Source organism: Caretta caretta, chromosome 9 (genome assembly GCF_965140235.1).
Source record: "Caretta caretta isolate rCarCar2 chromosome 9, rCarCar1.hap1, whole genome shotgun sequence".
NCBI lineage: Eukaryota > Metazoa > Chordata > Testudines > Cheloniidae > Caretta > Caretta caretta.
In genome coordinates this window covers 23,341,602-23,355,955 of record NC_134214.1, presented here as the reverse complement: position 1 = coordinate 23,355,955, position 14,354 = coordinate 23,341,602, and the positions used below count along the sequence as shown (strand labels likewise).

Genomic DNA, 14,354 nt, shown 5'->3' with positions numbered 1-14,354 from the left:
ATTAACTCTTTTTGCAGCAACCACTGAACGGCTTTCAAATGGTTGTAACATTTGGGCATTACTGACCTGAACTTGAATTTGTAGCCTCTATGTGAAAGGCAGGCTCCGTATTCTCATATCAACAATCCCCTTATCTATACAATTCCCCAACCACAATTGCATTAGTGCTAAATGTAGTACTCAGCAGAGGCCAGGGATTCCATAAACATGGACATTGAATTACTGCCTTGTCCTAGCCATGCAGGAATAAAGACGAGATATGAGGAGTATAGTTTTATTTAGATTGCAACTTCATTAGTTCATTTGGGAAATATCTGGCAATGAACTATACAGTGCAGAGCATTGTTTCCTCAAGTTTCCACCTCTTGGAAGGGCTGCCACCAGCCCTCCTCCTTTCCAACCTTGTCCTTCCCTGTTGCTGGGACCCCTCGCTCATAGATCATGATTCAAACACTTTGTATTGGGCTCTATATGTTACTGCAGTTCAATTTAGCAACTTTCATGAGGACTCTAAAAAAAAAAAAATGAGCAGATACCTTTGTGTGTATTTAAAATATACCAGCAAAAGTGCCAACTCTTCCACAAATTTTCCTGAGGGTGATTCCCTGTACTATTTTTCATTTTTTAAATATTCTCGGGGTAGAGACACTGAATGTGTCAGAAACTCTAATTCAGTTAATGTTGTCATGTGCAGAGAGGTGCTAGAATAAAATTACATATTCCAACAAGTTCTCGTGCCATAGGTCTTGTTTTCACTCCGTGTGAAAGCTGTTTGAGGAGGTCATCTCAAAGTTTCAAAGCCTCAGAAGATAAATTGAAGTTCACACCAAAATCCAGTTTGCCCCACTAGCAAAGGAAGTAATGCCTCTGATCATGAACACCCTGCTGGGTGATGAGAATTTCCTGACTAGTGCTAGGATTGAAAGAACACTTTGCTCAAGGATGTGGTATAAATGAACATTTCATTGTGTAAAAAGTCTTTTGTCCATGACACTAGAATCTTTTGCTCTTAAACGTTTTCCTGAAGTGACTAACCAAAGCAATATTTTAAAATGTACAAACCTAGAGATGGAGTGATGCTGCAGGACTAGAGAAGAGCAGTGAGGCAGGAGAAAACACGTTTATTAGCTGAACACTAGCATTCAGAACGAAACCCTCCAAAAGACAGAGACTCACTTTGGGTGAACTATTTAGCCATATCGAGAAACTCTTGTTGGATATTTAAAAAGAAAAATTCCCTGGTGAAGTAACAAATTTCAAGAGCAACATCTGTCTGTAGTTAGTTCAACTTATAAATCTGATACCTATCCCATTCTTTGCATACTTTTAAATAATTCTGTGCTCTAGAAGGTAGGATGGTTGAAGACTATTCCTTTGAGTAGGAGTCCACTTAGGTATAAGTGCTCTACGTGAGGTTATGGTTCTCATCAGATGAGGTTACACACCCCATCCTAAATCCATCCTTGGCAGAGTAAAATATGACACACCGGAAATAAGTTTCACTAGGGAAATAACCTGTTCTTCTACCTGCCTGATGAAAGATTTATGGTTGAAGCTGCAATGGTTGGGATATGTAGGAATTCATTTTCCCTGTGTAGTGATTCCAGAGCCTGTGACAACCCATGGTATTCTGTTATTAAAACTCAATACTTTAGTGCCTAATTTTCACAGTGGCCTCAGTCTGGTGTCTGAGCTTTGGTGCCCAACATTCAATTTACGTGTATATTTGCATATACCATTAACCTAGGTAGACATCTGTGAGACTTGTGCATCTAAATTTGAATTTTACATCACATTGAATTTTGAGTCCTCAGATGTATTCGTGCAACTGAATGCTCAGGCCCTGATTTAGCAAAGCACTTAAGCATTAGCCAAGAAGCTTATTATTGGAAGGCCAAATTACACCTGCCCTACTTATAAAAGCAATCCAGTTGGAGTCGGTAGAACTTCTTGCAGGATTAAGATGACACCAAATTAGATCACAAATTCTAAAGACGCAATATACCTGTTTGACTAGATGAAGGTCCATATTATTTGTATTACAGTAGCACTTAGAGGTATCAACTGAGATCAAAAACCACATTATGCTAAGCATTGCACAAACACATGAGACAGTCCCTGCCCTGATGAGTTGACAAATAGAAAGACAAGGAGTGGGAGGGGAAATTTGCAAGAGAAGTGAAGTGATCAGCGCACTTGGTAGATGAAGTTCTGTTTCCTTAACAGTAATATAAACAAACTTAGTCAAATTCTGCCAGTTCAGCTCCATTGACTTGTGGGGATACAAGAGTATAATTAATTAAGGGCAGAATTTTATGGCTTATTTAATTTCCATCAAGGTATTTTTGCTTCCTAGCTGTACATTAATGTGCACCTGACAGTTAAGCAGTAAGTGCTCCAGTAATTCTTCTACCCTCCTTCCCCCCCGCCAAACATATGTTAAACTTCAAGGACAATAAATCATGGAATTGACATCTATGGTAGAACAGCTGACGAAGGCTTCAATCAAAAAGGAATTTCCCAGACATGGATGCTGCTTGCAAGCTTTGTGTTGTATGTGCCATGGCATATACATTTTGTACGTATCTAAAATTACCAATCAATTTAGGAATGCCAAACATAGAAGTACAGTACAGAGAGGTGAGGCTACACAAATGTATGAATTATTTGGCTAAAGGCCAGAGTTGGTTCTTTTAATAACTCTGACCTCCAAACATACTAAAGAATTAAAAGTTGAACTAAAATAACTGGAGAATATGTATTCCTATCCAAAGAACCAAACAGGAATTTTCTGCATTCCTTTGGAAAAAGACTGTTCAACTTGCTGAAGTTCAGGTTGTGAGTAGAGTTGCTGTTATTACTAGAATGATCTAAGGTTGTTTGGAACGAACTGCATATGAAATAGTGATCCATTTTAGCAGACTTCCATGATGGTTGTAACGCTGATGACGCCAAAAAAAAAAAAAAAAAAAAAAAGGGAAAGTGCAATATGATAACCTTTTGCATTGGTGAATAGCAGTGAATTAAGGGATGGTACTTATAGGATAGCTATTGTGACAATGTTTTAACCAATTTAGGTCACTAGATGTTCAAATTGCAGTCTTATTGCATCAAACACGTCTGTCTGCCCGCCCCAGCGCAACATACTGCATTAGAAATGTTTATACATCTCTCCTTGCCATCATTAAGCCCTGCTCTGAAGTACCAAATTAAAGTTTTAAATCTTCCACTTCGGCACATATTTATGATTTGTGTTCAGGGTGTGATAACAGCTTATAAGAGGTGGCAGAATAAAGCAGAAGGTAATGCATGTGTTGTGCTTATGCACCAATACATAGTACAATCAAAAACTGTATAGCCGTGACAGCACAAGCATTCTGAATGTTTCTGCTTCTTTGCTGCCAAGAGGCCTCCACAATCGTGTCCCCTGATAAAATAATTATTAGAATTTAGCACAGTCTAGCTTTTAATTTTCCTCTGCCCTCTTTGAAAATGGTTTAATAATTTACACTGGGGCTTGGAAAATCAATTTACCATTGGCAAGTGGGGAACTTTTCTTGGTGAAGGAGGTTGCATAAAAAATAAATTACTGGAGAATGTATTTTTCATTTAGAAAAAATCATTTCCTATATTGTGAAGACAGCTATATGAATGTCAACTAGTTCAGAGCTGTCTTCCTGCTGCTAGTGCTCTAGTGCCCCTGCTGCTGCTCAGTGTAAGCAGTGACACAAATATGTCAGTTTTACTTCTCCACTGCAAGACAAAGTTCTCAGAACCTCTTGAATTCCAAGGAAGGAGATGGGGATGCCTCCCACATCTACATGCTCCTCTCCCAGCCTAAGGAGGAGGTCTCAACTGACATTGGGAAACAAATAATGGAAAACAGGAGTGAGGGTTACAGGGTCAGAATCAGGGATCCAGAAGAAGACACTGAGCAGAGAACCCTGGACGCACCCACTGCTCCTCGAAGGAGTCCGGGAAGCCAGTGGATGCAGCCCAGAGGAACTTTTCCCGGATACCTGATCTGAGGGAGGAGCAGAAATAGGCCCCACAGTTGCAGAGCACCTCTCTGTCCAACATCCTCCTCCTGTGTGGCAAGTTCTGAGCAGCTGCAGAGGCAGACCTTGGAGTTACTAAAATAAAAGGTAAGCACTGGTGACATCTTTCCCTCCATCCATCCACAATCCCTTGCCCTCCTCTCTCCCTGCACAACAGCCAGGAGTCCAGAGAAGATGGGGAGAGGGGAGGGGAGAAATAGAATAATGGAGACTGCCCTCTCACAGCACGCAGGATGCTCTTGGGGAAAGATAGTAGTAGATGGAGACTTCTTTCTGTCCTTCCCTCAGTCAGGAGGCTAGCGGTGGGGAATAGAACATCAGAGACAGATATCCTGCCTTCTTATAACATCCAGGAAACTTTGTGTACAGAAGAATAGGTGGGATTCTCCACACTTGCAGTAGAGAAAAGCCTCTCTGGGAAGAGAACAGATAATGAGGTTCCTTTTCCCTTTCAGCAGTTAGAACAAGGAGGAAGCTTAACATTTGCTACATATACCAGTCAGTGACATATGGAAGATTAAGGCCACAAGCAGTTTCTGGGCCAGCACCCTAGTAAAAATCTCAGAACCCTCCAGCCCTTTTGTTGCAGCAGGCTTCTTAGCAGGATGTTGTCCTTGGACCTGTCTGGTGCCTACCTTCATCCTCAGTGTCAAAAATCAGAGTACAATTCAAGAGCTCCTGGCTTCTAGTCCTGTGCTGACACCTGTAGGCCAGGCCTCTCACATTTGGCTGATATGTAAAAAATTAGAATGTTGTATATCAGAGGGAGCATTGTCTAGTGGACTGTGCATGAGGCTGGAAGTTGTGATCTTGGCTCCACCCTTGAATTGCTGTGGGGCCTTACGAAAGTTGTTTAAATTCTGTCTCTGTTTTCACATGTTTAAAACCATAATCAAACCATAGTGAAGATTAGCTCATTAATATTTGTACAACACTTTGAAAAATGTAACGTTCTGCAGAAATATGAGGTATTAATCAAGAACAATATAATAAACAAATGGTAGTATATGTTTAAAAAAAGACATGGATAGAAAATGTTAAACCTGTTGAATCACTGCAGGACATCCTTTGATACTGAATGTCTATATACATTGTGTATTCTGGTGTGTTGCCTCATGTCCGCCATCTTTAGTAAATTGTGATGAAAAGACAACTAGCTGGCTGGAGACCGGGGATCTGCCCCTGGACTTTGTGTGGAACCCTGAGCAAGGCAATTCACTTCTCTGTAGCTCATTTTCCTCAATTGTAAAATGGGGATAATGCAACACGACCTAGTTAATGGATGTTTGTAGAGATTTTTTTGGAGATCCTCAGATGGAAGCCACTTGACGAGTGCAAAATATTATTTATTATATTATTATTTATGTATTTTTGTTTCTATGCAAATTTTTGTTTCAGTTCAAGAATACAAACCACTACCTTTAAAATGTACATTATTAGGGTTCAGCTTTTGTCTCATTGAACCAAAGAAGGTGGCAAATATGGCAAGGCATGCAGCCATGTTTCAAGCCATATTTCAAGGTGAAATCCTGGTCCCACCAAAGTCAATGGGGCCAGGATTTCATGCCAAGTATATTAATTTGAATGGATGGGAGGCAGTTAATATGAAATTCCACTTGTATTAAAAATGACATTGTTTAAGTTGGTCTCTGGGCTGTTTTTCTTTTGAAAACACCGTTGTGTGGTATCACTTACTACTTTTAATATCTGCCTGTGATGTTTTTGAGAGACGTGTATCTCAGAGAAACTACAGAAAAATAATGTCTTTTTATAAAGAATGAAGCTAGTGTTTCTCAGAGTGATGGAGATCCTGAAAACTGAGGAGGCTAAACTCTGGTATTTATCCAGGAACCAAGTACCTGGCTGGAGAAAAATGCTGGCTTTGCTGCACTGTTCCACCTGTTTCCCCCAACCCTGATTTGAAAGGCTAACCTTTGAACAGTGCCAGATTTTTTTTCAGATATTCTGCTCATCCAGTCCAGCAAGGATATCTAGAACTTGAAAAATATATTACTGAGCTTCCACAATCTCATACAGAATTTCTTCTCTGCCTTCTTCCCCTAAAGAATTACCCTCAAAACAAACACACACACACACACCCTTTCATTTAAAAACGGTACTTCTACACTAACTTCCCGGTCCGAGTACCATACTAGCTTAACTAAAAGTTGCCTCAGAGCTTCTAGTTGCTTCAGTACTCATGTTTATGGTGTCAGTGGGGCCTACACCCCTTTTTAGCACAGATTTTTGGATTTGTGGTGTACTTTGCAATGTTGCCAATAGTCCACAAAGATCTATTGTGAGTTTGTTGGTGACGCTGGGCACTACTCTAGGTAACTCGGGAGGGTGGAAGACCACGAGTGTTGATGAAGCCTTCTTGCTCTAGGCCCAGGCAAACTGAAGCCCCTCTGCTCCTTGAACTTTCTGTGACCCTGCACAACTATGAGGAAGCTAGTACACAAACAGATAGGTTTGCACACGGCTCACTAGCCAAGGCCAGCTTCTGCCTGGGAAACGTATAGATAAGGCAGAAATGTTTAGCAAAAACTAGTAACAAATAGACCCAAATAAGGCAAGGCTCGGGCAATGCTACTGAGGAAAAACACAACTGGCTGCTTTAGCTGATTGGCTACGGTATTGTACGGGGCAACAGGTAATTGGTTGTATAAGCTTGTGTAGTGAAATAGGCAAAGGTATAAATTGTATACTGTAATCTGCATTCAGGGCTGCAGGATTTGAGACAGCTCAGTCTCCCTGCGCCCTATTTGAAGCTTCAAATAAATCTCTCTGCTTCTCCACCCCGTTGTGGTCATTGGCGCGACGCACACTGGGCAACGAACCCAACTGTTGCTTGCCTCGGGCACTCTGTGCCAGCAACAAGTTTATACCTGCAAACCATTTTCTTCAAATCCTACAGAGCTACTTACCTGGAAAAAGTTTTACTTACTCACATCAAGGCTGAATCTATCTTGGACATTTAGGTAAATTAACAAGAAACAACAAAAAAAGGATTTTTGTGTTGATTATTTTCATATCAAAATAACTACATGATAGCTGTATATGAAATGTAAAACAGGAAGATGAAAGTGAGACAGTGAAAAAGCTGAAATGGAGGAGTTCACTAGCTTTAGTGCTGTCTTCTGGTGAGAATTTTTTCAAGTGGATAATCTTCTTAACCTCTCAAGATTAAATACCCTAAAAAAAGAAAAAAAGAAAAAAAAAAACACATGAGCCTTCAGTAGGGGTGACGGTAACTTAAAGGACTTACTGGTACACTGGTGGCTGGGCTCCTGGGCAAGGTGTGGGGTGGGGAGGCTCTGGGCTCCCAGAAAGGGCAGGGCCTGGGGCGGGGTTGGGGCCAGATGCCCCCAGCCAGCCCTTCAGCACTGCCCGGCCCGCTCCACCAGGGCTCCGGCGGTGATTTAAAGGGCCCAGGGCTCCAGCCACTGCCAGGAGCCTCGGGCCCTTTTAAATCAGCAGGTCCTGGGGCAGCTGCCCCTTTTGCCCCCACCCCCATCAGTGGGCCCTGCCGGTATGGTGTTTAAAGTGCAGCCATGGCAGCGCTTTAATGTCGGCTGTGTACTGGCCCATACTCGCAGCCACTTTCTTACCAGTACGCTGTACTGGCTTACTTTCACCTATGACGTTCAGATGGCAAATTTAAATTTTATCCCCCTCTTTTTCCAGGTATAGTCCATTTATTAGGCCCTGTCTACACTATGTACTTACGTCGATTTAAGTTACGTCCATGATCATAAGCTGCTGTAATTACATTGCTTGTGCATGTTCACACAATGCTCTTTATAGCAGGAGAGCGGATCCACAGTTGGTGCTCTAGCATTGTCAGAGAGAGCAGTGCACTGTGGATAGCTATGCTACTGTGAAATTGCCACCGTCTCTTGCTATGATCACAGTGCATCCTGGGGGCAGACTTATCCCCGCGATGCAGTTTTCTCGGTCCCATGATTCCAAGGGCTTCCGACTGCATTTCGTGCCATTTTTCAACTGCACCTTTAAACTTTGCCCGCCATCTCTGCTCACCAGTCTTGTGTTAAGCGTTATGAACACAACATGGCGGATCCTGCAGTATTTCATGAGCTGCAAATCTGAACAGAAATCTGTGGTGCCTGCCCTGCTGGGTGCCATGGAAAGAAACAAAGAGCAGCTGCACACAGTGGACCATTGCTATCGGGCTCAGAAAACAAACACCGAGTGGTGGGACTGGATTGTGGCACAGGAATGGGATAATGAGCAGCGGCTGCAGAACTTTCATATGCGCAAAGCCACCTTCCTGGAACTCTGTGTGGTGCTCACATTCTCCCTCCGGTGCAAAGTCTCCAAAATGAGAGCTGCCCTAATGGTGGAAAAGCGCGTGGTGATCAGTGTGTGGAAGCTGGCAACTCCAGATTGCTACCAGTCAGTCACAAAAAAGCCTGGAGTTGCGAAGTCACCATGGGGGTTGCAGTGATGCAAGTGTGCAGGCATAGGCTCCGACTCTGTGGGTGCTCCAGGGCTGGAACACCCATGGGGGAAAACTGGTGGGTGCTCTGCACCCACCGGCAGCGCTCCACCCCCGCAGCCCCAGCTCCCCTTCACTCGGCCTCCTCCTCTGAGCATGCCAAGTCCCTGCTTCTCCCCCTTGCTCCCAGTGCTTGCTGCTGCAGAACAGCTGTTTCATGGCGGCAAGCCCAGGGAGGAGGGGGAACACAGCGCGCTCTGGGAGGAGGCAGGGCCGGAGGGAAAATTTGGGGAAGGAGTCCAACGGGGGCAGGGAGGGGGCGGAGTTAGGGTGGGGACTTTGGGGAAGGGGTTGGAATGAGGGTGGGGGAAGGGCAGCGGGGGCAGTACAGGGGTGGAGTCCGGGTGCGGCCCGGGGCGAGCACCTACCGGCACGGCAAAAAGTTGGCACCTATGATCCTATCCTTAGTATATCAGGGTCTGGCGAGCAGATGTTTGGTATATTTTTCAAGTCTTCTATAACATATTTATAGCACGGTTCATCCCAAATGATCTAGGAAGCAGTGCTACTGAAATGCACCCACCTGTGGGTGGAGAATAACATGCACTGCAGTATTGCAGGAGGGGTATTCAGTAAGGTACTCTCAGGTATACATGTTTCTTAATCAGTGCAATAGACCTTAACTATCTACAAAGAACTGACATAGCTTTAATTTTTAAGATTTTGTCAGAAAGACACACAAGCCCCATTCTCCTCTCTTTCACGCACATTTATAGTGCATGGTATGGTATGATATTTTCCTACTTTAGAAAGACAGTAAGTGGAGTTTGTTGCAATTTGAAATTATGATTCCAGGGTGTCTTAAGTCTTCATACCTGGCTTATACCTTTAAGCCATTCCCTCCTGTTCATTTTTGGGACTGCATTCTTCCTATTACTGAGAACTGCTCTGCCGCCACTGAATAGTCTTTAATATTCTAGAAAAGTCCTATTGATCAAACTATTTTTTGTACCATTCCACTTATATCACAAAGGGGCCAAACATGATACGGTTTCTAGGGGGTACTGTAATATAAATAAAATAACAAGTATAAACACTGGTTTCAGAGTAGCAGCCGTGTTAGTCTGTATCCGCAAAAAGAAAAGGAGTCCTTGTGGCACCTTAGAGACTAACAAATTTATTTGAGCATAAGCTTTCGTGAGCTACAGCTCACTTCATCGGGTACATTCAGTGGAAAAATGAATGCGTCCAATGAAGTGAGCTGTAGCTCACGAAAGCTTATGCTCAAATAAATGTTAGTCTCTAAGGTGCCACAAGTACTTCTTTTCTTTTTAAGTATAAACACTCCATCTCATTATTGCTATGCCTAGATTTTGGGTTAAGACATTGTTTGCTGGATTAATCTCGATATTGCAATCACTGTGTCTGGGGGTCGGAAAGGACACTCTATTAAAAATATATTTTATACAAAGCACTTCATATCCTACACACCTACAGTACCATTGAAACACAGCCCTGGCTAGTCTGGAAAGTGCTGGTGGACAGCAAAGGGAATTTTCTCAATGTGGTCCACTCTGTCAACTCGCATGATATTTGGTGTAGTTCTTAAGCTCCAGCTCCTGGAATCAAGTGATTATATGAGAATCACAACTTTCATTTTTAAAAATTATAAGTTTCTAACCTTCATGGTTGAGGAAAAGGAAGCTTGAAAAATGTGATTCACGGGCACCCTAAGGCTCAAAAGCCAGAAGGAAAATACACAGAAACCAACCTTTATTATTATTTTATTAATACTATTAATAATTAATATATATTTTATTATTTAAAAAATTGTGATTTTTAAGGCAGTTTCATCAGCATCGAATCCTTGGGGTTGGCAAGCCTGACGACACCTTTCCTTATGCTGCCACTGGGCTCTTCCCCGCCTCCTGCCTCAGTTTCCCCATCTGTAAAAGGACGCTAAGGATACTGGTCTCTTTGTAAAGCTCCGCGCACTCCACCGATGGTGCGTACCAGGAGAGTGCGAGGCACGCATGAATTATTATGACGGCTCCCGCCACTGGGAAGCGCCACGTGAAGTGGAAGGGCCTGGCTCCCATCCACGCAGCCCCTCATCGCCGAACCCCGCCGCCTCCCGCCCTGCAGGTGGCGCTGTCAGGAGCCTGCCAAGTGCATGGCCGGGCAGGTCCCCTCAGTGCCCCGGAAGTGTTCCCAAGCCGGGCCGGAAGCGTTCACTAGCCGGGCCGGAAGCGTGCGGGCAACAGGACCTTGGCGGTCAGAGCCGGAGAGGGAGCGGTGCGCCGCGCCTTGTCTGAATGCGCTATGCTGCAGCTGCTGAGAGCCGGGCTGGTGCTGGGGCCCTGGCGGCGTCAGGGCTCGGCGCTGCTGTGGCAGCAGGTACTGGGCTAGGCGAGCAGCCTCGCTTGTTTCCGCGGGGCCAAGCTGGCCAGGGGGCCGGAGCCCCTCTGGGTGGGAGAGCAGCTCCCGGCCCGGGGAGTGTCGGCAAAGGGCCAGCTTCTGCCCAGCCGCGCGGGGCTGTTGCCGTCGCGCCGGGGGCGAGGGCTGTCCGGGCTGCGGGTGGTAGGAGATACCACGATCCCTCTGCCCCTAGGTGTAAATACATCCATACTGCCCTACACAGACCGTCTGACTCAGGTCTGCGTTTTGAGATGCATCCACATTGCAAACCGACAGGGCTTGGGCCTGAATCACAGTGGAACTCTGACTCAACCTCCTCCGCCCCTTACAGTCCTAAGACTCCGGTCCTAAGTGCTCAGTGACTTCAGTTAGACTGATGTGTGTGGATGGAAGGGGGAGGTTAGGGCTCAAACCTGAGTCAGAGCCAAGCTCTAGTGTGCAGTGTAGACAAACCTTAAACTGGTGGGCCTCTTGGCAAGAGTGTGGGATTAATCTTTGCGTATTGACCAAATTACATGCTAATGACTCTTTCAAAGATTTCAGTGCACTTTCTAAACATCCACTAAAGTGGACAAGCTAAAAATCTTACCTTAAAAGCCAGATTCCTTACCTGTATTCTTAACACCATGTTATCTTATTTAAAACCCATCATCTCTTATTCTAATGCACTTTTCACTGCTAATGCTTACTGCTTATTTTTTTATCATTTCTTGTAGTTTCGCAGGCTTAAGTAGTTTAGTCAGTGATCCTTTGTGGCTCTTGAGCACTAGAACAATCCTGCAATGATTGGGTTGCAAACACCATAGGATAATGTTTAAATCCAAACAAAGAATAAAAGCTTCTGTTGGAATAAAAATGCACTTAATATATATTTAAGTCTTTGTTCACAAAACTTCAATTTATGTCTGAAGTGATCTGAAAGTGTCCCTGTAGACCTTACATACATCCTGGTGAGGCAGGTAAATATTATCTCAATTTTATAGACATAAGAGTATGACTTGACTGATTTAAAGGCCATGCAGACTCAGTGATGGAGCTGGAAACAGAATTAAAGAATTTTGGCTTTTGTACCTCAGCTCTGATCACCAGACAAAGCTTCCTAATATCTTGATAATTACATTCTACCAACTCAGTACTCCCCTAGTCTCACTTGGATACCGAATGTTGCTGCTTCTCTTCTACTATAATACAATGTTACTATGCAATGCTTAACCCTGCTCTGCTTTAGTTGAGGGCTCTAAATTGAGGAACAGGTCCCTTCTTCCTGCAGTTGTGGTTCGTATTCCTTAGGGCTCTGTAAGTGCTGTTAATTGTATTCCTAGTCCCCTCTTGTTACTGACCTGCCTCTGCACAGAGTTGCTCTATGCTTATTCACCTTTGCCCAGATTTGCCCTCCATATAGGTTTTGCCTCTAACCTGCAGGTTACTGGCATGGGACTTCATCTATACAGAGATTACATTTTTTATTTAAGCCTCTTACCATTATTGTAATAGCGATGTCAGTAATGGTGGGAGCACTACCATGGCCACATTGTCATTGACTAGAAATTAAGAGGAGACGAATGGAAAAAAAAAAACTAAATGGAGGACAATATCTTAGAAGATATTGTGGAAGATCAGACTGAGGGAAGTAGTAGGTAGACATGGAGAACAGCGTGTGGAATGAAGGGATAGAAAAGAAGGGAGACGGGGTGAGTCTATAAGTGTCCAAGTCCTCAGTTTCACACACACAACACTTTTAGGGATGAACTCACCAATAATGGCTATCTTGTCTGCTCATTTTCAGATGTTCCTGATCTCTCCTGTCACCTTGTGACCTACTGTCTTTCTGCTGCTCCCTTTAGGCATAAAGGAAGTTTGCTTTCATACATTGTCCAAAAACCCCTTAAATCCACACTATGGCCCTCCTCAAAACAGGAGAGCTAGGAGGTGGCTTGACTGAATTAATAGCTGGTAAATGCAGGGAAAAATAAGACTGCTACTTCACACAATGTCTTTGAATGTGTACAGTATCTTCCCTGATATCCCAGAAAGCAAGAGGGTGCAGGGAGCAAGTTTATCTGAAACCTCATTGCAGCATCTCTCTCTGCTTGCCCAAAGGATGGCAGGCTAAGTGCAGGGTTGATTGAGCTTTGGGTTGGAGGTGGGGGTTCTGGAATATACTTAAGGATGTTTGGGGAGCTCAGATTAACTGATTTATTTCCTATCACAATGAAACAGAGGAAAGAATCACTTTAATGGTCACAAGTTACCTTCCTTGAGGCATAAAGAAAAGGAGTACTTGTGGCACCTTAGAGACTAACAAATTTATTTGAGCACGAAATAAAGCTTATGCTCAAATACATTTGTTAGTCTCTAAGGTGCCACAAGTACTCCTTTTTGCGAATACAGACTAACACGGCTGCTACTCTGAAACCTTCCTTGAGACATGTTTATGGTGAGCCATTGTTGTTCTGACATGGACAAAACTGGCTGAACTGCCTTCTGCTCTTGTTTTTCAGTTTCTCTTGAACAGCTGCAGACAGTGTTCTTCAGGAACCATTCCCAATGAAAAGATCCGCAATATTGGAATCTCTGCTCACATTGACTCTGGGAAAACGACATTAACAGAACGAGTCCTTTTTTACACTGGGAGGATAGCACAGATGCATGAGGTTTGTCTCTGCAATACTGGTATGACACTCATTTTGGTGGTGAGGGGATTTTGAACGTTACATGCAATGATTCAGCTATCGAGTTGTCTAGAATTGTTGAACCACAAAGAGCACTGAATGGAATAAGAAGGTTGTGCTTAAAGGTTTAGTGACCCTGTTTGAAGTACAAGCCAAATGGGGAATCCTAGAGACAGCTTTCTCATGGTGCTCTCTGACTCCCCCCTAAAGTCACACACATTTGCTGTCACATACACTCCCCACCCCCCCCAACAAAAAACCCCAAGAGACCCACCACCAACATAAATGGAGAACTTCTCCGTACAGTCAAAGGTGAACGCTCACTGGCTCCAGATATGTTGGCTTATCAGATTCATAGTGAAATAGAAATTGTTTGCAATGGCTTTTTGACCACCAGGTCTTCTTCAGGAATGATATGCAAAGGAAAGAGCAAAGCTAGTTAGGATTGTAGACTTGTGCCACTAACTCAGCTGAATTTTGTTGCCTGTGTGAAAGATGCTTAGTCTGTGTTTATTCAGGCAAAATTCTCATTCAAGCCAGTGGGAGATTTTCTTTAAGTAAATGCTTTACTTTTTGTGTGTAGGTAAAAGGTAAAGATGGAGTCGGGGCTGTCATGGATTCTATGGAGCTGGAACGACAGCGTGGTATCACAATTCAGTCTGCAGCAACATATACCATGTGGAAGGACACCAACATCAACATCATAGATACACCAGGTAACGTGAACTCTGAGAACTTTGCAAGTGC

The 14,354-nt window shown here is 43.7% G+C and overlaps 1 protein-coding gene across 1 annotated transcript in view; it reads left to right on the top strand.

The window, feature by feature from the left end:
- Window positions 1–10,752: 10,752 nt before the first annotated feature.
- Window positions 10,753–14,354, top strand: part of GFM1 (G elongation factor mitochondrial 1) — a 41,929-nt gene continuing 38,327 nt past the window's right edge. The window contains exons 1-3 of the mRNA XM_048864327.2: window positions 10,753–10,914; window positions 13,437–13,589; window positions 14,191–14,323. Coding sequence (XP_048720284.1) covers window positions 10,840–10,914; window positions 13,437–13,589; window positions 14,191–14,323 — 361 coding nt within the window. The 5' untranslated portion in view covers window positions 10,753–10,839. The remainder of the gene's footprint in view (window positions 10,915–13,436; window positions 13,590–14,190; window positions 14,324–14,354) is intronic.